Source organism: Temnothorax longispinosus, chromosome 8, assembly GCF_030848805.1.
Source record: "Temnothorax longispinosus isolate EJ_2023e chromosome 8, Tlon_JGU_v1, whole genome shotgun sequence".
Taxonomy (NCBI): domain Eukaryota; kingdom Metazoa; phylum Arthropoda; class Insecta; order Hymenoptera; family Formicidae; genus Temnothorax; species Temnothorax longispinosus.
In genome coordinates, this window is record NC_092365.1 from 16433794 (window position 1) to 16452893 (window position 19100).

The 19100-nt window shown below is 40.2% G+C and overlaps 6 protein-coding genes across 15 annotated transcripts; 3 read left to right on the plus strand and 3 right to left on the minus strand.

The window, feature by feature from the left end:
- Positions 1-191: 191 nt before the first annotated feature.
- On the minus strand, positions 192-5977 carry Alg7 (Alg7 dolichyl-phosphate N-acetylglucosaminephosphotransferase). Of its 3 annotated transcripts, none has more exons than XM_071786462.1 (7): positions 5552-5977; positions 5040-5154; positions 4360-4805; positions 781-969; positions 618-688; positions 380-564; positions 192-316 (listed from the first exon to the last, which is right to left on the minus strand). In XM_071786462.1, the coding sequence occupies exons 1-7, from the start codon at positions 5716-5718 to the stop codon at positions 251-253; spliced, it is 1239 nt and encodes a 412-aa protein (XP_071642563.1). In that variant the 5' UTR covers positions 5719-5977; the 3' UTR covers positions 192-250. The 3 variants fall into 3 exon arrangements, with proteins under 3 accessions (XP_071642563.1, XP_071642564.1, XP_071642566.1); XM_071786463.1 differs by having other exon boundaries at positions 380-543; positions 5552-5976; XM_071786465.1 differs by lacking the exon at positions 192-316 and having other exon boundaries at positions 397-539; positions 5552-5976.
- Mgat3 (beta-1,4-mannosyl-glycoprotein 4-beta-N-acetylglucosaminyltransferase) lies at positions 1568-4203 on the plus strand. Of its 4 annotated transcripts, none has more exons than XM_071786460.1 (3): positions 1568-2038; positions 2674-2848; positions 2938-4203. In XM_071786460.1, the coding sequence occupies exons 2-3, from the start codon at positions 2690-2692 to the stop codon at positions 4066-4068; spliced, it is 1290 nt and encodes a 429-aa protein (XP_071642561.1). In that variant the 5' UTR covers positions 1568-2038; positions 2674-2689; the 3' UTR covers positions 4069-4203. The 4 variants fall into 4 exon arrangements, with proteins under 4 accessions (XP_071642561.1, XP_071642560.1, XP_071642562.1 ...); XM_071786459.1 differs by having other exon boundaries at positions 1569-2038; positions 2610-2848; XM_071786461.1 differs by having other exon boundaries at positions 1569-1835; positions 2610-2848.
- A 394-nt stretch (positions 5978-6371) lies between the features above and the next one.
- Positions 6372-9001, plus strand: LOC139818046 (E3 ubiquitin-protein ligase RNF14). The gene is made up of 5 exons (XM_071786453.1): positions 6372-6718; positions 6792-7643; positions 7732-7960; positions 8106-8278; positions 8361-9001. The coding sequence occupies exons 2-5, from the start codon at positions 6795-6797 to the stop codon at positions 8625-8627; spliced, it is 1518 nt and encodes a 505-aa protein (XP_071642554.1). The 5' UTR covers positions 6372-6718; positions 6792-6794; the 3' UTR covers positions 8628-9001.
- A 230-nt stretch (positions 9002-9231) lies between these two features.
- Positions 9232-11356, minus strand: LOC139818048 (tubulin alpha-1 chain). The gene is made up of 3 exons (XM_071786457.1): positions 11195-11356; positions 10548-10770; positions 9232-10452 (listed from the first exon to the last, which is right to left on the minus strand). The coding sequence occupies exons 1-3, from the start codon at positions 11195-11197 to the stop codon at positions 9323-9325; spliced, it is 1356 nt and encodes a 451-aa protein (XP_071642558.1). The 5' UTR covers positions 11198-11356; the 3' UTR covers positions 9232-9322.
- A 1969-nt stretch (positions 11357-13325) lies between these two features.
- Positions 13326-16564, plus strand: LOC139817498 (protein arginine N-methyltransferase 9). 3 transcript variants are annotated; one of them, XM_071785644.1, is made up of 7 exons: positions 13326-13728; positions 13825-13951; positions 14062-14463; positions 14602-15594; positions 15673-15820; positions 15965-16060; positions 16130-16564. In XM_071785644.1, the coding sequence occupies exons 1-7, from the start codon at positions 13569-13571 to the stop codon at positions 16472-16474; spliced, it is 2271 nt and encodes a 756-aa protein (XP_071641745.1). In that variant the 5' UTR covers positions 13326-13568; the 3' UTR covers positions 16475-16564. The 3 variants fall into 3 exon arrangements, with proteins under 3 accessions (XP_071641745.1, XP_071641746.1, XP_071641747.1); XM_071785645.1 differs by lacking the exon at positions 13326-13728 and having other exon boundaries at positions 14031-14463; XM_071785646.1 differs by lacking the exon at positions 13326-13728 and having other exon boundaries at positions 14136-14463.
- LOC139817499 (serine hydrolase-like protein) lies at positions 16087-18709 on the minus strand. Of its 3 annotated transcripts, XM_071785648.1 has the most exons (3): positions 18439-18704; positions 18084-18231; positions 16087-17858 (listed from the first exon to the last, which is right to left on the minus strand). In XM_071785648.1, exon 3 carries the CDS (start codon positions 17811-17813, stop codon positions 16905-16907), a length of 909 nt encoding a protein of 302 aa, XP_071641749.1. In that variant the 5' UTR covers positions 17814-17858; positions 18084-18231; positions 18439-18704; the 3' UTR covers positions 16087-16904. The 3 variants fall into 3 exon arrangements, with proteins under 3 accessions (XP_071641749.1, XP_071641750.1, XP_071641748.1); XM_071785649.1 differs by lacking the exon at positions 18084-18231 and having other exon boundaries at positions 18261-18709; XM_071785647.1 differs by having other exon boundaries at positions 18084-18704.
- Between the last annotated feature and the right edge of the window lie 391 nt (positions 18710-19100).

Sequence of the window (19100 nt, forward strand, 5' to 3'; positions counted from 1 at the left end):
CATATGTGCGGAAAATAATGTATTGATAAAATAAATGTTTGTAATATATACTTTTGTATTTAAAACCATGAAAATTTGAGGATTCTTAAAATTTATGACACAATCTTGGTATTCTATGAAAGGGAAATAGGAAATTAGGAAAGAAGTAAGAAATAGTATGATCACTGATAATAATTGCGATAAACTCGAGATTTTTATAATTTTAATATATTTTTATTCTTGCATTCAAATATTATTTTAATTTATTTATTTAAACATCGTAAAATATGGAAGCCAAAGGATATCTGATAACAAATGCCATCATGCTGCTGACAATCTAAAAAAAGATATTAATTTTATATATTTTTAATTAAATACATTTATTTTTTTTTTTAATTACCTGAATTATCAGTAAAATTGAAGTTAGCGTTGGTTCTTTCAATGGACCAGCATTGATTAGTACAAAATTAATCAAAGTTAGATTATTGCAGGTCACAATACCTCCCTTGTCTTCTTGCCATTTTATCAATTTAAATGTTTTAAATATATACATTAACAGCCTTCCTAGTAAAGTAAAATATAATTCTAAACAACACAAACGGTCTTTTCCTTATATAAGATAAATTATGCTATAATACCTAGTACATTAAGTTCCGATTTGTGAAATACAGTTACACTAGGCTCCAATTTATCCATCTTTTCATTATACCTGCGTATAAAATGTACATATACGCTATGAGTAGATCTTTCTAAGGAATGGAATTTTCTGACGGAATATCGTCTTTCATGTTCAGAACTTACTTTGGTAATCTGTGTCTAGGACACGGTACAAGATGAAATAACTGTGGCACGCTATACAGGAAATTGATTATCTGCGGGATGAAAAACAATAGGGTCGTCTTGCTAAAGTGGCCTATGATACCGACGACAGCGAAAGTCATTCCCGATAGATAGCAAAACGTGTCACCCACGAAAACCTGCGATGGATACCTTGAACAAAGCACCATTATTCCTTTATCTCAACGTGACCTCGAAACATCTAATAATCGTAAATTCATGTATATTACAAATTAAATATATACATATATTAGAAAATATATTAATAAATTATAAATTATAAATATAGAGATTCACATATATATATATTGACGCGAATACAAAGTACAGAGGGGATCATTATGCCATTTACCCCCCTCCCCCCAGTCTGTATTATATCTCTTTTGCAGCAGCGTGCTTTATCTTATTATGCATATTTTTTCCCATGCAAATACGGGAAGTCGTAAACATGTGTGAAACACGTGCGGGGCATCGCCCCGATGAGAAATCGCTAAATCGAGCGCCATTGCTTAGCAACTGTGAGCGAGGACCAGGTGGCCACCATGATGACTACAAACGCGCGGGCTTCTGGCTGCGATTTGCGAAGAGAGAGCCGCCGCCGCTTTTCCTCGAGCCTGACTAGCTAATTCTCGAATTAATGATCTAGTTTCTGACTCATGGGCGGGTCCGTTTCGCCCGCAGGACGGATTACTCATGCATGGCAACGCGGGGCGGAAGGGTGGCACGTAGATACGGTTCGACGAGACGCGAGACGCCGCCGTAAGACGCGTGCGCTTTGCGGATAGTCGCGATCGGCGAGAGTGTGTTCGTCGACGAGCACAACGGGCGGGATCGCCGGCTGCTGCGGCGCTCGGGCGTGGTTTTTCACGTCGTCGCGGTACGCGCCGTTGCCCGGCCAGGAGGGGAGAGACAGAAGGTGCACCTGGAGCGGCTGGAGCTCGGGGGGCGCCTTTCCCCCCATTTCCCCCCGCAACAGCCAGTCAGCCTGAGTCAGGCAGCGACTATCGACGGGACTAGAGGTATGCGCGGTGTCGCGTGTTGCCGGTCGCCGATTGTCCTGTAGTCGCCGTGGGATCTGACAAAGCCTTAAAATCGGCGTGTCCGGCGATCAACGGGCACCGCAAATTAAATGGCACGTACCGCCGCGGTGACATCACCGTACGAGCATCACGGGGTCCTGGTGAGATCATCGTCGAAGGCGTCGTCGTCGTCGAGCCGCATTGTGAGCGACGCTTTATTACGTAATATTGTTGTGGGCACTGGGCAATGACATGCGTGCGGGGCGGAGGCTACCGGGGCGTTTAACGAGGCGCGGAATCCGATTGGCGGGCGATAAATATTCTCTGCACTACGGCGGATCGGCGACCGGCCGTTTACCTCGCACGACTGAAAAGAATATCGTGCGAATAATGAATATCGAGGAGATATGCGGGGAAATATGAGAAACGTCGTCGTGTCGAGAAATGGGGTCAACGCATTTCTCATGTTAAAGCCCACTTGAGACGATCTATAATCCCTGACGGTTTTCAAGATAATTTCTCCTTTGACGTGCGTATATGTATATAGTTCAATATATATATACGCGTATGTACTCCGATTCTTTAATTGTTCTCTGTTTTGCACATAAAGTTATAAATAGAATTCCATATCATCTGGTTTTAGTGGGCTTTAAATAGAGACGCACGGTATAGAGAATGCTATGGATCCTTTAAAGAAGGTCGAAAACTGATAAAATGTAAATTTAAGTTACTGATTTTGTTCTCGATGTTCGTGGGACTATAATCTCAACGAAGATGTCTCAGACAGCTAGCAAGATTTCTCTTCGGGAACGTAAGATGAGAAATTGAACTGTCACAGCGCAGGGATCGGTGCCATGCAGGTCCGTCTAGATGGGAAGCTGGCGTTGCTGTATACTCTATTGGTCTTGCAAGTTCTGATTGTTATGATCTATGTCGCCACAACTCCGCCGGCCGAGCTAGCTGCGTCAACGACTCGCGCATCCGTCAGTTTCGTCAAGTTTGAAGCATCACAGGTACTGCGAATTTGTTATTGACGATGTAAAACGTTAACGATTAATTTACTCGAGATACTCTAAAACTAATTATTTTCTTTCGTCAATAGGAACTACACGTAAACCAGGGCAATCGTAAAAAGTCACCAATTTACCAGACAATCAATGGAGAGGTAGCGTTGAAGGATGTCAAGACATTTAGGCTGTTTGAAGTATACAATCGTACCGTATGCTGGAAATATGGAGTGGACCAGCGTAAGACGAAGAGCAATGAGCATTTGGAAAGATGTATCTGCAATCAAGGGTGGCACGGCTTGGATTGCGGACAACCGGAAGTCGTATGGAGGGCAATCATGGCATCGAAACAGAACGTTAGCCTAAAACGTCGCAAGACCGCCAGACACATTATTCACATCTTTTTTCTAAGCGACTACAACTCGGCGATCGCCGAGGTGATAGTGGAGGAACTCTATAACGTGGTGGACCTTTTTGTAATATGTGATTTCAACAACGCGGAGGATAATTTCCGGCACAAACTGTCCAAGGGACTGTTGCAGCGGGAGCAAAAGAAGATTCTATACATCAACGTGGCGACCAAGTCCCGCAAACCATCCAGGATAGTATCAAAATACGTCTGGGATAAAATCAGGACCGTGGTGCAGAATTTAAGGGACGACGATATCTACGTGACGACAGAGCCGGAACAGATATTAAACTCCAGGGCATTAATGTTCCTCAAGGTGTACGACGGTTGGCCTCAGCCCATCGGATTTAGATTAAGATGGTCGATATACGGCTTCTTCTGGCAGCATCCGCTCAAGACAACGATCACGCTCGGCGCGTACACCGTCGGTTTAATGCGCAACGCCTATCAATCCAACTCGCTTGTATTGCGGCAACAGTTGGATGGAGACACCAGCGAGAGAGATATCTTAGGATTAGTCATAGGAGATTTGAACCACTACGGCGGGTGGTACTGCAATCTGTGCCAGGCGCCCGCGAATATTATTATCGGTCTTCGCAATAAAGTTCAGTCTAAGGAAATTTATATCGAGAAGACTATCGACGTGCCCTTCGTCGAGGACCTAATAGGTAGCGGACTGTGGTTGGACGGTAAAACTGGTCTTCTGAGAGTCTCTAAGTCCAGGGATTCCTATTTCGCGCCAGAAACGATTCTCAATAACACGTGGAAGTACGACTGGCTGGTAGACAATTTTTACGCTAAACTAGATTACTACTGACGTACTGGTCGCACCCGACTGTGATATTAACTCATACTCAATACTCAATGTACACTAATGTAATATTATACTGAATTTATACACTAAAATATTACGTTGACGAAATATAAATGTTAAATGGTTTATACATATAAATTTCCACGCTTGGAAATTCAAAACTCCCTTATCTAAAAAAAAGATCCCTTCTCCACATAATACGTTACATATTATCACAAACCAAATCATTATTATAGGTGGTATTTTATAAATTAGAAATTATTCATAAGAACAGTATTTTTTAGTACAACTTACCAATTAAATTTGAATAATGCGAGGGAAGTTGTTATATAAGGCAGCATAAAGTATATTGAAAACTGGTGCGCCTTCCATTGACTGCCAAATAACTCGACAACATTGAAGACGAGAATGCTTGTGGCGATGACTAAACTTTGTCCGACCTCCAAACCGTTTATTCCGGCTAATATGTTTATAGCGTTTGTGCAAAACACCGCCAACATTCCCATATATACGTAGTAAAAAATCCACAAGTCCAGCGAGAAACCAAGCCACGATCTCAACGGTTTTGGTACGATGATTATCGTGGAGTTAAAGTTAACATAGTAAACCATCAGTAATGGCAAAGACGCTACAGTGGGCAGAAGTAGTTTATGCCGCCAACGAAGATCCAAAACGTCGTCGGCAAAGCCCAGGAGTAGCATGCAACATATGGACAGTAACGCAGCCAGAAATTCAACGAACTGTAATAGAAAACGCGCGTTCTACATTGCTTATAAATCTACGCACACATTTTAAAATCAGATATAACACAATATAGAATATATAATATATTTTAATACAATTATATCTCGTGTTCTTAGATTAGGCGTAGCCATTTCTAAAGTTATTCAAAGCCAATCTTAACTTAATCTTCTAAAACCAGAATCGGAGAGAGGAAATTACGCTTAGCTCCTGACTGACACTCGTCGCCGTACCTTGTCATGTGGGAAGTTTACGTTGCTAAATATACAATCTGTAAACGGCACGGGAATGAAGATGAACATTGTTACGAGAAACACGCATCCGGTGACAACGCCTATCGCCTCTGGTCTGCAAGAATAAACCCAGTCGGGTGCCGAGCATCCCGTGGTGTAACAATCGACAGATAAACATATGAATACAAACGAGCGTGTTTCGTACAAAACGAGCCTCTTGGAAGACAGACCGGATCAACTCCGTGAGAGAGAAAGCCGAGAAAGGCTGCGGTCCACTTGACACTACAAATGCTTCGAAGCATTCCTCTTCTCTTTTCTTTCAATGAAGAAAGAAGGAGAAGAAGAACGCTCCGAAGCATTTGTAGCGTCAAGTGGACCGCAGCCAAAAACTCAAGTTGTAGTCGTGTGCAACCGATACTAAAGTTTCGAAATGTATAAAACGTGGAGTCGATCAGCTCGGTTTCTGGGAGGCTCGAGCAGCGTTGGATTCCGATATCCTACGTCCCACTCACACTTTCCCACTGCTCCTCTTGCTCATGTCGACGCCGTAGAGGTTAGCCTTGACGAACATGGGTTTTATCCTCGGGATCAGGCGAACGGTCAAGCCGTACGCGCACACAGACATCACCGCGTTGACGCATACCGGCAGCAACAACTTCCACGTCTCGTTCTCGTTCATCGTCGTGCGGTGCGCGTATTCCGCGTTCCGCGCGCTAAATACCGATTTCACTTCTCGCGCACCCGCGACGGATCAGCGACGCGCTCAAGGGCGATAAGCAACCGCGATAAACGGAGAGGCCGATCCTCCTGCTTCGTGTTGATCTTGAACGCGTTTTCTTACATCGACACTGAGACCGTGCATCATTCTCGCACTGATTACACGCACACCGCATATTTACTTCCTGGGCGCCGCCATATGCGCCGTATCGCGATGTCTCGAAGATCGATCGAGGACGACGAGATCGATCAGGAGACTCGAAGCCGGAAATCGAAGACAGAAAGAGAATTAAAGATCCGGGAGAGGATTTCAGGATTTAGCGATAATAAATAATAATGAATATTATCAAACTAAAATTTAATGTAGCTATACAAAAATTCTTTTAATAAAAACTTTGATCCCTTTCCCTCTGAACTTTGAAGCTCATCTCCTTTTTTATTGTAATTATTTTCTCGCGTCTAATTATTTCATCGATACTCCGCAGTAGAACTTCTTGTGATGCTTCGTTTATGAGGATTTTCATTTTTTGTTATCTGTTTTAATTTATAATACCACTATAATATTTAATATTCGATCATTTTTAAAATTAATTTTATAGAATAATAATTATATTATTCAATATTTCTAAATAGTATGCTTTTACATGTCTGTCGACTTTTTGTCGTGTCGTAAACGCGAAAAAATACAAAATACTCGAGTCGACTAGAGAGCAGAGACCAGGAGCACTCGAGCGCTGTTCAGAGTGTTCAGCTGCAGTACCGCTACCGTTACGCGCAGCGTCATCGTGGACTTGGGTACTCGTGTCTCGTCGCATAACCCTCAAACTTGAATCCTCCTCGTCCGCAACATGCACCGTTTTTGACAGCCAGTCAGCCAGATCGCAAAGTGCGTGACGATTAATCGTGAGACCTGACGTCTCAACCACGTCGCACGCCTGACGCGCCTCGAGCCTCCGGATTCGGTGAGCAAGGGATTCGCCTCTCGTCAGAGGAGATTCACACGTGACAGCTCGATAATCGAGTTTTGTTTTTCAGTCGATGGACTACGAGAAACAAAAGGACGAGGTCACCGCGTTGGAAAGCATCTACACTGAAGAGGAATTCTCGTATCATGAGGAGAACGGCCGGTTCGAATGCACCTTCAAGATATTTGTGAGTCTACCGGCGAAATGTCACTTGTCGTACAAGGATCTGAGGCACGAGGAGGACCTGGCGCAGGACGTACAGATATCGTATCTCCCACCCTTGACGCTGCACGTCACGCTGCCGGAGGATTATCCATCCAAGTCGGCCCCTACGTTTATGTTATGCTCCTCTTGGTTATACCCGGTAGTACTGTCTAAGTTATGCAGAAAGCTCGACTCGTTGTGGGAGAGCAGCAAGCAGGAGATCTTGTTCACGTGGGTGGAGTTCCTCCAGGATAAAACGCTTAGCTTCTTAAAGATAAAAGACCGTCTGGATATGGACTGCATGTACACGTCTTACAAGAGAACGGTAGAGAAGCTGCAAGGCTCGCAGACGAACAAGGAAGCGAGCGAGCCTAACAGGCAGAGTAACAGCGAAGCCAACCGAGAGAGCATGTCGAAGAAAACCAGTGTCATTGACAAAAGGGCCATTCTAGACTGTCCGATCGGCAGTAACCCCATCCAAGTGTTGATCGACTACAATGAGAAACGAAAGCAGATTGAATTCAAAAAAAATTTTTACACCTGTAACATCTGCTTCACCGACAAGTCAGGGGAGCATTGCACACAGTTCCTCCCTTGTGCTCACACCTTCTGTAAAGATTGCGTCAGGGGTTATTTTGAAGTAAAGATCAAAGAGGGAAATGTACAGAATATTTTTTGTCCCGAAGAAAAATGCAAGTTTGAGGCTACGCCTGGTCAGGTAACTATTTCGCGCCGTATTACACAAATTTTATTGAGTATGTATTCCCGATTACATAATGCATTTGTGACCGTTGGCTTTGTTGCAGGTAAAAGATTTGGTAAGTTCGGAGTTGTTCTCAAAGTATGATTCCTTATTGTTAAGTACTACGTTAGATACTATGATGGATATAGTTTACTGTCCAAGAAGACATTGTCAATATCCAGTCACTCGTGATCCTGATGATAATATGGCAAGGTGTCCCGTTTGTCAGTACGCATTCTGTATTCGTTGCAAGATGGTTTATCATGGGATAGAATCCTGTAAAATTAGTTCAGGTACGCGCCTAAATCTCATTGACAATTCGCATTTTGCACAGCTTTCGCTCTTGTACCATTTAGTTGTTAACAAAAAATTCATTCAAATTTTTATTATATTTTATGTAACGTACTAATATACATCGTGCGTTGGTTTCATTAATAGCTGAGAAACAACGGTTATTGAAAGAATATCAATCAGCCAGCAACGAAAAGAAAGCCGAAATGGAAAAGCACTACGGCAAGAAACAGCTTCAAACGTTGATAGAGAATGTAATGTCTGAAAATTGGATTAATGATAACAGTCACAATTGCCCGCACTGCAAAACTGCAATCGAGGTACAAAGTCAAACTTTTCTTCACAGATAAGATTACGCTTGTTGTCGGGTAAATTAACGCATATTTCGGCGACGTGTTTCAGAAATCTGACGGTTGTAACAAGATGACGTGTTCGCACTGCGGCACGTATTTCTGTTGGCTGTGCGGCACACGGCTGAATCCCGAGGCGCCTTACTTACACTTTAGAAATCCAGAATCCAATTGTTTCAACATGTTGTATCGCGGTGCGATACCTGACGAACTGGACGACGACGACGATTTCGATTTTCCTGCCGAATACCTGGATTATTATTCAGAGGATGAAGAATACGCCCATGATGAAGATTTCGTCTTGGAATACGATGATTGAATCAATGTTGCTAAATTACAGATCATGAATAGATGATGAAATCATGTTGGAAAAATTACAGATCATGAATAGATGATGGAATCATGTTGGAAAATTACAATCATGAATAGATGATTGCATCAATGCTAAAATTATACATTTGATTTTTAAATTTACATAATATATATTATTGGATGATTTTTTATAAACAGTTGATCGTGGATAAATCTAATTAGATAATTTATCTTTTTACAGAATGTATTGTAGTTAAATTTAAATTAAATTAAATTTGAAGGATCATGTGAATGTTTTTTACGGATGTATATAGGTCTGATCACAAATTGCTATTGTAAAACGAAATACTGCAAAATATACACGTTATTTTTTCAATAGTATCACGATCATCTCTCACTATTTCCTATTTACATAAAAATCTCTTATGAAAAATATAATATGCACGTTTTGAATTGAAAAAATACATAATAAACACGCATCTCTTTTAACTTTCATGAATATATCTTTTTGAAGAACTTGAGGTAGATAACGATTTTTTATATGGAACAGAAAGCCAGTTAACTTAATCGTGATTCAGGAAAGAGGGCCGGATGTATCAAATAGACGGAAATTTGTGTTGCAAATGAATTCAGTTACTTTATTTCAAAACACATGAAGATATTTCAAAACCGTGAAACAGAAGGCCGAACGACGATAGCACTTTAGTACTCCTCAGCGCCCTCTTCGCCCTCGCCTTCCGCAGAATCCATTCCGACCTCCTCGTAATCTTTCTCGAGCGCGGCGAGATCCTCGCGCGCCTCTGAGAACTCTCCTTCTTCCATACCCTCGCCGACGTACCAATGGACGAACGCACGCTTGGCGTACATCAGATCAAACTTGTGATCCAGACGGGCCCAGGCCTCGGCGATGGCAGTGGTGTTGGACAGCATACAGACGGCGCGCTGGACCTTGGCGAGGTCGCCGCCAGGCACGACGGTCGGCGGCTGATAGTTAATGCCGACTTTGAAACCGGTAGGGCACCAATCGACGAACTGAATGGTGCGCTTTGTCTTGATGGTAGCGATTGCCGCGTTGACGTCCTTGGGTACGACGTCGCCACGATAGAGCATACAGCAAGCCATGTACTTGCCATGACGAGGGTCGCACTTGACCATCTGATTAGCTGGCTCGAAGCAGGCGTTTGTAATCTCCGAGACGGAGAGCTGCTCGTGGTAGGCCTTCTCGGCCGAGATAACGGGCGCGTACGTCACCAGGGGGAAGTGGATTCTCGGATAAGGCACCAAGTTGGTCTGGAATTCCGTCAGATCAACATTCAGGGCTCCATCGAACCGTAGAGAGGCCGTGATAGACGACACGATCTGGCCGATCAGGCGATTAAGATTTGTATAGGTTGGCCTTTCGATATCCAGGTTGCGGCGACAAATGTCATAGATCGCCTCGTTGTCGACCATAAACGCGCAGTCGGAATGCTCGAGGGTGGTGTGCGTCGTCAAGATAGAATTGTACGGTTCGACCACGGCGGTGGAGACCTGTGGTGCGGGATAAATGGCAAATTCGAGTTTCGACTTCTTGCCATAGTCAACGGACAAACGCTCCATCAATAGGGAGGTGAAACCCGAACCGGTGCCGCCGCCGAACGAGTGGAAGATGAGGAATCCCTGCAGACCGGTGCATTGGTCCGCGAGCTTGCGAATGCGGTCCAGCACGAGGTCAACGATCTCCTTACCGATCGTGTAATGACCGCGAGCGTAATTGTTCGCGGCGTCCTCCTTGCCGGTGATCAATTGTTCCGGGTGGAAGAGCTGACGGTAAGTTCCGGTGCGAACCTCATCTGCAAACACAAACATTTCAACATGTATATAAAAACTTAGATATCAATCTTAGGTATCAATACTGAATAGTCACGTAAGAGCGAAATATACGTACCGACTACAGTAGGTTCCAAATCGATAAAGACAGCCCTGGGTACGTGCTTGCCGGCACCAGTCTCGCTGAAGAAGGTGTTGAAACTGTCGTCCCCACCTCCGATAGTCTTGTCAGACGGCATCTGGCCGTCCGGCTGGATGCCATGCTCCAGGCAGTACAGCTCCCAGCAGGCATTACCGATCTGTACACCGGCTTGTCCAACGTGGATTGAGATACACTCACGCTGAAATGAATCAAATGGACATTAGTACCGTATACCTAACTGCGTTATACCTGAGGTTTTTATTAAACGGTGACGAATGACTGATATTGACGACGCAACTGAGCAAGGCAGAATATTGATTTTCTAGACTGACTCATCGGGGTCGATGGCTCGTAATGTTCGTAGACTGGAACATTTGAGTACTTTAATAAACGTATAACGGACATAGCAATTTCCTATGAGTAAGCGCGGAGATTAGCAAGAATTGGGCACGCGATACGGATCTCCCATGATATCGGGAACAAAGGAAAGGCGGGGCGACACGATCTAAATTTAACAGCCGGCCGGCGTTTAACCGTTGCAAAATGGCCGTCAAGGGGCGACGCCGACACGTCAGGACGATCAGATCTCGCTCGAAGGAAAATGCGAGGATTCGCCGGCTTACCATTTTGTATTACGGGGTCGTTTAGCGTCCTCTTAGAAAACGAAGATACAGATAGCCACCACGGGGCGATCGATAGTTGGCGAAAGCAAGTAATGGAGCTTTTGCTAACAACTATACGACGTGTGACGTCCGATCGGCGACCAGCGACTGTTGGGCGTGCGGCGCCTCCTGCGCGCTATTTATACCCGCTGGAATCGACCGTTCCAGCGCGCGCCGATTGGCCGGCGGTGACGTCATGCCGCGCGACGATTGGCCGGTTGCTGGACCGCAGCACTCATCACGTCCGATCGTCAATTCTCTCCACGCTGGGACGATATAGTCCCATTGACGCTAGTTCGAATTATTTTTTTTTCCCCGTGGAGAAATCGATTCTCGTCTATCCTTCCGGATCCCACGATCCTGATTTCAAAGAACGCGATCGCGGGATCGACCCTCGGGAACGACGAAGCGGGTTTCGGCGCGGAATTTTGGCGAAATCTCGTTTCGCTGTCGCTAGGCGGGGGCACGAATGTCGTTTCGTCCCAATTGCACCATATATGGGCCGCATCTTTCGCGTGGCACGGCTGAATATCGTTTCTCTCCGGTCATTTCTTTTTTTGGCAGAACGGAAACCCGCCCACGGACTCCACGGAGCCGTGTCTGTCTGACGAAGGGAGGACCCGGTGGATTGATGATCGAGCCGTCTCGAGTCAAGCGGATCGATTTTTCGCTGCATATGATTCCGCTGCAATTAATTCCTCGTCCTCGCGCTAGATAATTAACGTTATTTCGATATCCAGGGAGTAGGTACGCCGAACGTTTCATGATCTGATTCCGCCTCGTGTTTCGCTCGAATGCACTCCACGCCGGTAATAGCCATGTCTGTCGATGATAAAAGTACAGTTATACATTGCTTGTATGCTAGGATAACTCGGCTCGCCCGAGAATTAGCCAGGAGGTAGCTGGAAGACGTATCGCACGTGTCCTCGGTTAACGTTAAACGTCAATGATTGAAAGCCACGACATGAAATATAATAAATTATTTGCGAGACGAAAAAGACGAGAAAATTTCGAAGAGAAACGCGATAGAATCTCATCGTCATCAGATATGATTGATTAATTAATTTCAATAATGGATTTTCTAGAATGTCTGAACGTCACGAACAGAGTCTACTTGCTCTTTCAAAAATAAAAAAGGATTTAAATAATTTTCTTTTAATTTCTTATTCGGTCAAATTAGAAATGTTCTACTGAGGTAGAAAAAGCACAAATTATTTATTTCACGTCCGAATTTTGTACATAAATTTTGTATTATTTAGACTAAATTCGCGTACTAACAATAAGTTAAGTGGTTTATCTTTTCGAATATTATTGACGTACTGTTTAATTCCTTTTAACAGGTTTGACGAGAAGAAAGCAAATTAATGTTTAAACGTTTATTCTGTATTGGGTTAGCTATATATGGTTTGATTATACGATTATGGAGCAGATGTGTTTCCCAGTGAGTGTATAAAGTATATATTATATATGGTGTGTATGACGTGTATGTATATATGTATGTACACACATATATGCATGGGCGCACACGCTTTGCGAGCGGGAGGCGGGAGCCGTTATGATACCTTTTCTTCATGAGTTTTGGAACGCATCGACGTTGCAAAAATAATGGTCGTGTTCAGCAGACCAAGCCGCTCAGTAGCAGTCGAACGTGATTGGCTTTTACTTTTAGAACCAACCAATCAACGCAGAGTGTTAATAAGACGAACTCAACAGTTGTGTCTGCTGAACGCGGCCATTAGAGATCAAAGGCCGGTATTCATAGTCGAATCTTATACGATCTTAAGATGTTATGAACCAATCACAGAGCATAGTATCAGCATTTTAAGACATTTGAGACGGTCTTAAAATAAGAACCGACTATGAATACCGGCCAAAGATTGCAAATTTAAGATATTAGATTTCGATTAATCGGATAACATCAATTTTAATCTTTTGTTTTGATTAATAAATTGTAATTTATAATTTGCAATCCTCGATTTTCTATCTATAACGAACTTATTTCAAAATTGGACAAAATGCAGCAACACCTGCGAGCGCTATTTTTGAACGCCTTTAGGAACGCAGCTCCGTTTTTCGTTACGACATATGTATTTTATTTTCAGAAAGTTGACAGCTTTGTTCGCAATTCGCAATACGAATCGAAGTAAACAAATATTAAGGTTAATCTCGTACTTGACGTATATAGACGTGTTTGTTTGCGTGCAATACTGTTAATTTGAATTACCTACATAATCATTCCTTCGACGTGATAACAGTCAATTTGAAGCTTCTTTTAAGGAGACGATTGTAATAAAACTAGCGCGAACGAGGTAAAGAGAATTTTAATCGATGCAAAATGCAAGCAGAGGTAAATGGCATATTGGAAGAGTCGCTGCAAAAGGCCAGAGAATACGACAGGAATGGAAATGTTGGAAAAGCTTTTGCATATTACATTATCTTTGCGGAACTATCTGCAAGGAGATCGGAGATTGAAGAAACGTTTACAGATGTGCTGTGTAAGATATAGTATTTACATATGTATATAACTTGTATTTATATTTATGAGATAAAAACGTCTACTTTTTTTTATATATATGATATTTAATTTGCAGGTGAATGGGGAATGCAGTTAGCGAAAGAAAACAAATTTTCAGACATTGTAAACTGCTACAAAGTTTCCTTGAGTATTTACCCAAATAACCCTCGTATGCTAAATAATTTTGCGGCGCACTTGTTAAGGTAATCATGCCGTATTATGCACAAACATTAATTTTTCAATAGCTTTCACAATAAATTCTTATAATTCCTGATCTAAAAGACTCATAGAATGCCGCATATACTTGTTAAAGGAATAACGATCCCATAAGGGCGATAGAATATTTAAAAAGAGCTTTGAAAGTTGATGTTAACTTTCTACCGGCAGAGCGAAACTTGCAAAATGCGTATAGTATGGCGGTGGACAGGTGGCATTTCACGATGCTAAATGACAAGCAGAGAAACAATGCTTTTGAGCACGCCATACGTAAGAGAGTCAGTCAGGGATATGATACGGTATTGGACGTAGGGACTGGTACGGGTCTTTTGAGTCTGTACGCGAAAGATGCTGGGGCAACGAAAGTTTACGCATGCGAATGCTCTGAAGCGATGATGCTGATTGCGAAGGAAGTGTTTGAATCTAATAATGCGACTGATATAAAATTAATACCAAAACTATCATTCGATCTTAAAGTACCTGCAGATATTCCAGAAAGGTTTGTATATATGTGTGTGTATATGCATATTCAGAATACAATATGTACTTATATACCATTTAATAATTGTTCGCTTTAATCAATTACTACAATATTATACCTTGATTAATACTAAAACCATATATCATGTAATTCTAGAGTAAAATTAATAGTGACTGAAACGTTTGACGCTGGCTTATTTGGAGAGCTTGTAATACCGTCTATGATTAACGTGCACATGAACATTTTAGATTTAAATGGCATGGTAATACCTATGGGCGCGACGGTTTACACAGCAGCCATTGAATGTGAATACATTAGATACAGATCGTCGGTGGTTTTTGACAAAGTAAAATATCACTGTCCTTTAAACTTTGACAACGTGTCTATACTGTCAGACGACGAATATTACGATACGGAAAACCTGGAAAAAGTTCAAATTAATTACGTCACAGAGCCACACGTGCTCTTTAATGTAAACTTTAACAATTTGCTAGAATTGTACGAATTCTGCAAGGATGGGATAAAGCAGATGCTACAAACAAAATGTAGATACGACGGTATCATAGACGGTTTAGTCACTTGGTTCAAGCTACATCTTGACGAGGAGATCATGTTGGATTCCTCGGATGGAAAATCTTGTTGGCAATTTGCTGTTTTCCCGACGATGCCGACCGTATGTCGCGAAGGTGACGTCTTGACGATAAAAGCGGAAACCTTGAAGGGCAAACTAAAATGTTCTTATAGCGCGGGTAATGCGCGATTCAATGAGAATTGTACAACTTTGTATCATTTGCCAAAAGAAGTCATTGCCTTCCTAAATGACTTCGATTACGTCAAACTGCTCACAGAAATTGGTAGATCTCAAGAGAATAGAAAAATGAAATATATTTTGGATACTTCGCCTTTTCCAATCTACGGATTGACTCGTTTAAAGGAATGTAAAGATAGCGAAATTTTATATTACAAAACTGACAATCCAACGCTACGTGTTCTGATTGAACAAATAGCCCGTGATAGCGGACTGCAAGGGAAAGTGCAGATGATATCAAACTATGAGGAAATTCCATGTTTTCTAGATTCCATATTTATTCATAACTTTGATATTAAAGGTGAATTGAAAGATGATCAAGATAGTTATGAAATTTCCAGGTAATATATTGTATGTAATATTTATATATTGTATGATTTATGTAGTATTAAAATCTTTTAAATTATCCATTGGTTCAGGAACTTACTTAAAACGAACGGCGTGTTATTGCCGGAAAAGATTTTCCTTATGGGACAATTAGTGTACTCGGAAGATTTACCCAATATGGTTTATGTACAAGATGCAAATCTTCAAAGATCATGTTCATTCGGTACCTCCATTGATACGGTATAACGATGCAATATTTTTAATTATGTAATTTATATTTAAATAAACGGTACAATCTTATGAGAATATGATTATTAAAAATAAAATTTTGTAAAATTTGCTTGCCTAATAACAGTAAAATAAAGAATAGGTTTTCCTTTTCAGAGCTCGGACAGCGAGGATGATCTGCATGTGCGGGATAATATAGTCAATAATAAAAGTACAAATTACATAATCGCTGAATACATAAACAAATATAAGGTAAGTCCACACTTAAAATACTCTAGTCTGAAGGTATCGATTTTTATTTCCATGCTTATTTTGCTACAGATCAACCAAATATTCGATTTGAATTCGAGTTTATATTCATGTGAGATTATGTCTGAGACGCAAATACTGGCAGAAATAAATGAAACCGAGACTACCGAAACAATCATAAATTTTGGCGAAATTAGTAACAAAGGAAAAATTTTGCCAAATGCCTTAATATGTTGGTACAAGGTTCAGCTCAGTCCATATCACGTACATGATACAAAGAAGAATGATTCTTTCATGAATCATACGGCAATCGTCCTCGAAGATAAACTGAGAGATATTATTCTGAGAGATAAAGAAGTAAAAATTAAAGTCCACCAAATGAAAGGTTTAGTGAAAATTACAATACTTAATTTGTAAAAATTTACAAGAATAAACTATTTTACAATTTTATACAATTTCCTATGGAAAATACAATTTTTATAATACAATATCTTTTTTACTGCAATACATTTTATAACTATTTTTTATATGATACCTTACAATACCTTACCTCACCAGTTGAATAAATATTAACATTGTAAAATGTAAATTGCATACGAGAAGTACAAATATAGATATACGGTATTCCTATATGCATATTATATATATATTTTTTTAAATTCAATTATTTGACTCATTCCACACAATTTTCATGCGTAAATTAGGACTATTTATAATAACATATACAATATATTACATATATACATATATATATAATAAAATCTTTTAGAGGACATTATCAATTGTTTTTTCCATGAAAAATTCTAATTTAAATAGGCAATCTGTTAATACACAGACACACAATTGTCTACAGTTTGCTGAAATTGTCACTGTTCAATATTTCACATACAAATGGCGCGATATTTTCGGGATTATTATTATGAACGTCATGATTTCCGTCTATATTAATTATTTCCAACATGGTTTTAGTTTTTATCGTTTCCAACACTAATTTAAGTTCTTCTTCATGTTTACGAAGAACACCGTGAGATGGAAGAAAGAGGTATATTGGAACTGAAAGCTTGTTATTAAACTTCTGACATTCTTCCATATTCATAAATAAAAGAGGTTGATGTCTTAATCGCAAATCTCTATTATATATATACTTCCCATTCCCATTTACTTTCGTAACTGCACGCTCAAACAGCGCATCAGCAGCTTCGGAATTTAAAGGTGACATCCTCATAGTCTTAAGAGCATGTAATATTTCTGTTTTAGTGTAAGACCGCGGTTTTTCGGTTTTATGATAAGTTTTTACTACAAGTGTAGATGTTATATAAAAATGTAGTACATAATCTTCCTTCAGGTGACCCATAAGAAGCCCATCAAGAGAAATTAACTTCCTGATTCTATTTGGTTGAAAAATACTGAACATGAAAGCTATTTGCGTTCCTAAACTGTGTCCTATATAAATAAACTTTTTCCACTGCAGGGCTTCTAAGATGAAATATAATCCGTGTGTGTAAACTGTTATGTCTATCATCATCCAAGATGGAAAGGGTGACGACCATCCGTGGCCAGGTAAATCTATGCATACGTAATAAAATAATTCTTTTGGTAAATACTTCATCAGTCTAGTAAAAGATCCCAAGTTATCTTGGTGTCCGTGCACTAGTAAGACTGGCTTTCCTGTGGGAGAACCATAGGTTTTGGCAGCAACGTGACCCCAGGGTACAGAGAGTTTTATTTCCGTACATTGTTGTTCTGCCTCTGCCATTTTTGTTAGTTACTCTTGCTGAATAAGATAAAGAAATCTTATTCACTGAAACAATAAATTTTTTAATAGTTTTATACATTGCATTACCTATAGAGTTTTTAAGATTTAAGTACTAATAATATGTAACTAATATTGCAAACCTAAATCTTTTTTACTACAAATCCTTTTTAGCTTCATTTTCTTACATTCAGCATAATTGTACTTCTTAATTCTAAACGGAAGAGGTATACGGCGAAAAGTTACAAAAAGGAAAAATCAAATAGAGCTTACCTCTTACGCACGTAATTTGGATTAATTTATGAAATTTATGTCACAATGACTGATTAAACAGATTGACAAAAACTGATGATAAAATTCCTCTTTGTTCGCTATAAATCACGACTGCCAAACGCGACCAGCGATGCGCTATACGAGTCGACTGCGAAGGAAAGAAATAAATTCACGTACTTAATTCTGTGTATATATAGCCTGTGGCAAAAAGTTCCCTCTCCAATATTTAGTCACACTTGTTTTTTATTTTAATCATTTCTTCGTTTCTTCCAAGTAGGCCATTATGCGATATTTGTGGAGGTTATCTCTTTTAGGAAACAAGTTTGAGTAACAAGTAGAAAATAGAAAGTCATACATGCCACGTGTGCAGATGTATTTGACCCTGATAAGTTTTTACTTAGCTCTGTTTGTTAGTCTAATACTCGCGGCCTGATATATATGAGACTATCGGTTCAACAATGTGAAAAACTGTTCCACTGTAACTGTTTTGTGATGCTAAAACGTCCTTGTTCCTTGTTCTCTTCTAGGCGAATGAATAAATAATTAACTAATTATACTAGATAACAATGACTAGGTAGAAATGATGATGAATAATCATAGGAGAGTTATCATCATGCTAGAAAATGGGCTCGATAAATATTCAAGTTGGTCGGAAATACAAATAGGAAAGAAGAAAACCGAGAAATCGTTTAAATCGTAATTATGGAGCGTTAATTAAAAAAAAAAAAAAATAAATAAATATATATATATATATATATATATATATATATATATATATATATAATATTTAATCCATTAGTACAGCAAAACGTTGCACATTTAACATTTGCTCGACGAATTTATTACTGATAAAAAAAAAATTACTTATTCTTTTTTTTAACGTATAAACATAGTCTACACAGATTAAAGCAGGTTCTGCAGTTTTAATTAAGAATTAATATGAATACATATCAGGCGACTCTTATTTAAAACAATTTTTAATTTTATTATTTTTATATATTATTGCGAAGTTATCAG

Excerpts from the sequence above, each read along its gene's own strand:
- LOC139817499 (XM_071785649.1), bottom strand. The coding sequence starts at position 17,813 with ATGGCAGAGGCAGAACAACAATGTACGGAAATAAAACTCTCTGTACCC.
- LOC139818046 (XM_071786453.1), top strand. The coding sequence starts at position 6,795 with ATGGACTACGAGAAACAAAAGGACGAGGTCACCGCGTTGGAAAGCATC. Across the intron at positions 7,644-7,731 it reads TTGAGGCTACGCCTGGTCAG|GTAAAAGATTTGGTAAGTTC; the intron begins GTAACTATTTCG and ends GCTTTGTTGCAG. Across the intron at positions 8,279-8,360 it reads ACTGCAAAACTGCAATCGAG|AAATCTGACGGTTGTAACAA; the intron begins GTACAAAGTCAA and ends GACGTGTTTCAG.
- LOC139817498 (XM_071785644.1), top strand. The coding sequence starts at position 13,569 with ATGCAAGCAGAGGTAAATGGCATATTGGAAGAGTCGCTGCAAAAGGCC. Across the intron at positions 13,952-14,061 it reads TTTGCGGCGCACTTGTTAAG|GAATAACGATCCCATAAGGG; the intron begins GTAATCATGCCG and ends TACTTGTTAAAG. Across the intron at positions 15,821-15,964 it reads TCGGTACCTCCATTGATACG|AGCTCGGACAGCGAGGATGA; the intron begins GTATAACGATGC and ends TTTCCTTTTCAG.
- Mgat3 (XM_071786460.1), top strand. The coding sequence starts at position 2,690 with ATGCAGGTCCGTCTAGATGGGAAGCTGGCGTTGCTGTATACTCTATTG. Across the intron at positions 2,849-2,937 it reads TCAAGTTTGAAGCATCACAG|GAACTACACGTAAACCAGGG; the intron begins GTACTGCGAATT and ends TTTCGTCAATAG.
- Alg7 (XM_071786462.1), bottom strand. The coding sequence starts at position 5,718 with ATGAACGAGAACGAGACGTGGAAGTTGTTGCTGCCGGTATGCGTCAAC. Across the intron at positions 689-780 it reads CCTAGACACAGATTACCAAA|GTATAATGAAAAGATGGATA; the intron begins GTAAGTTCTGAA and ends TTTTATACGCAG. Across the intron at positions 565-617 it reads ATCGGAACTTAATGTACTAG|AATTATATTTTACTTTACTA; the intron begins GTATTATAGCAT and ends TGTGTTGTTTAG.
- LOC139818048 (XM_071786457.1), bottom strand. Across the intron at positions 10,453-10,547 it reads TTTGGAACCTACTGTAGTCG|ATGAGGTTCGCACCGGAACT; the intron begins GTACGTATATTT and ends TTGTGTTTGCAG.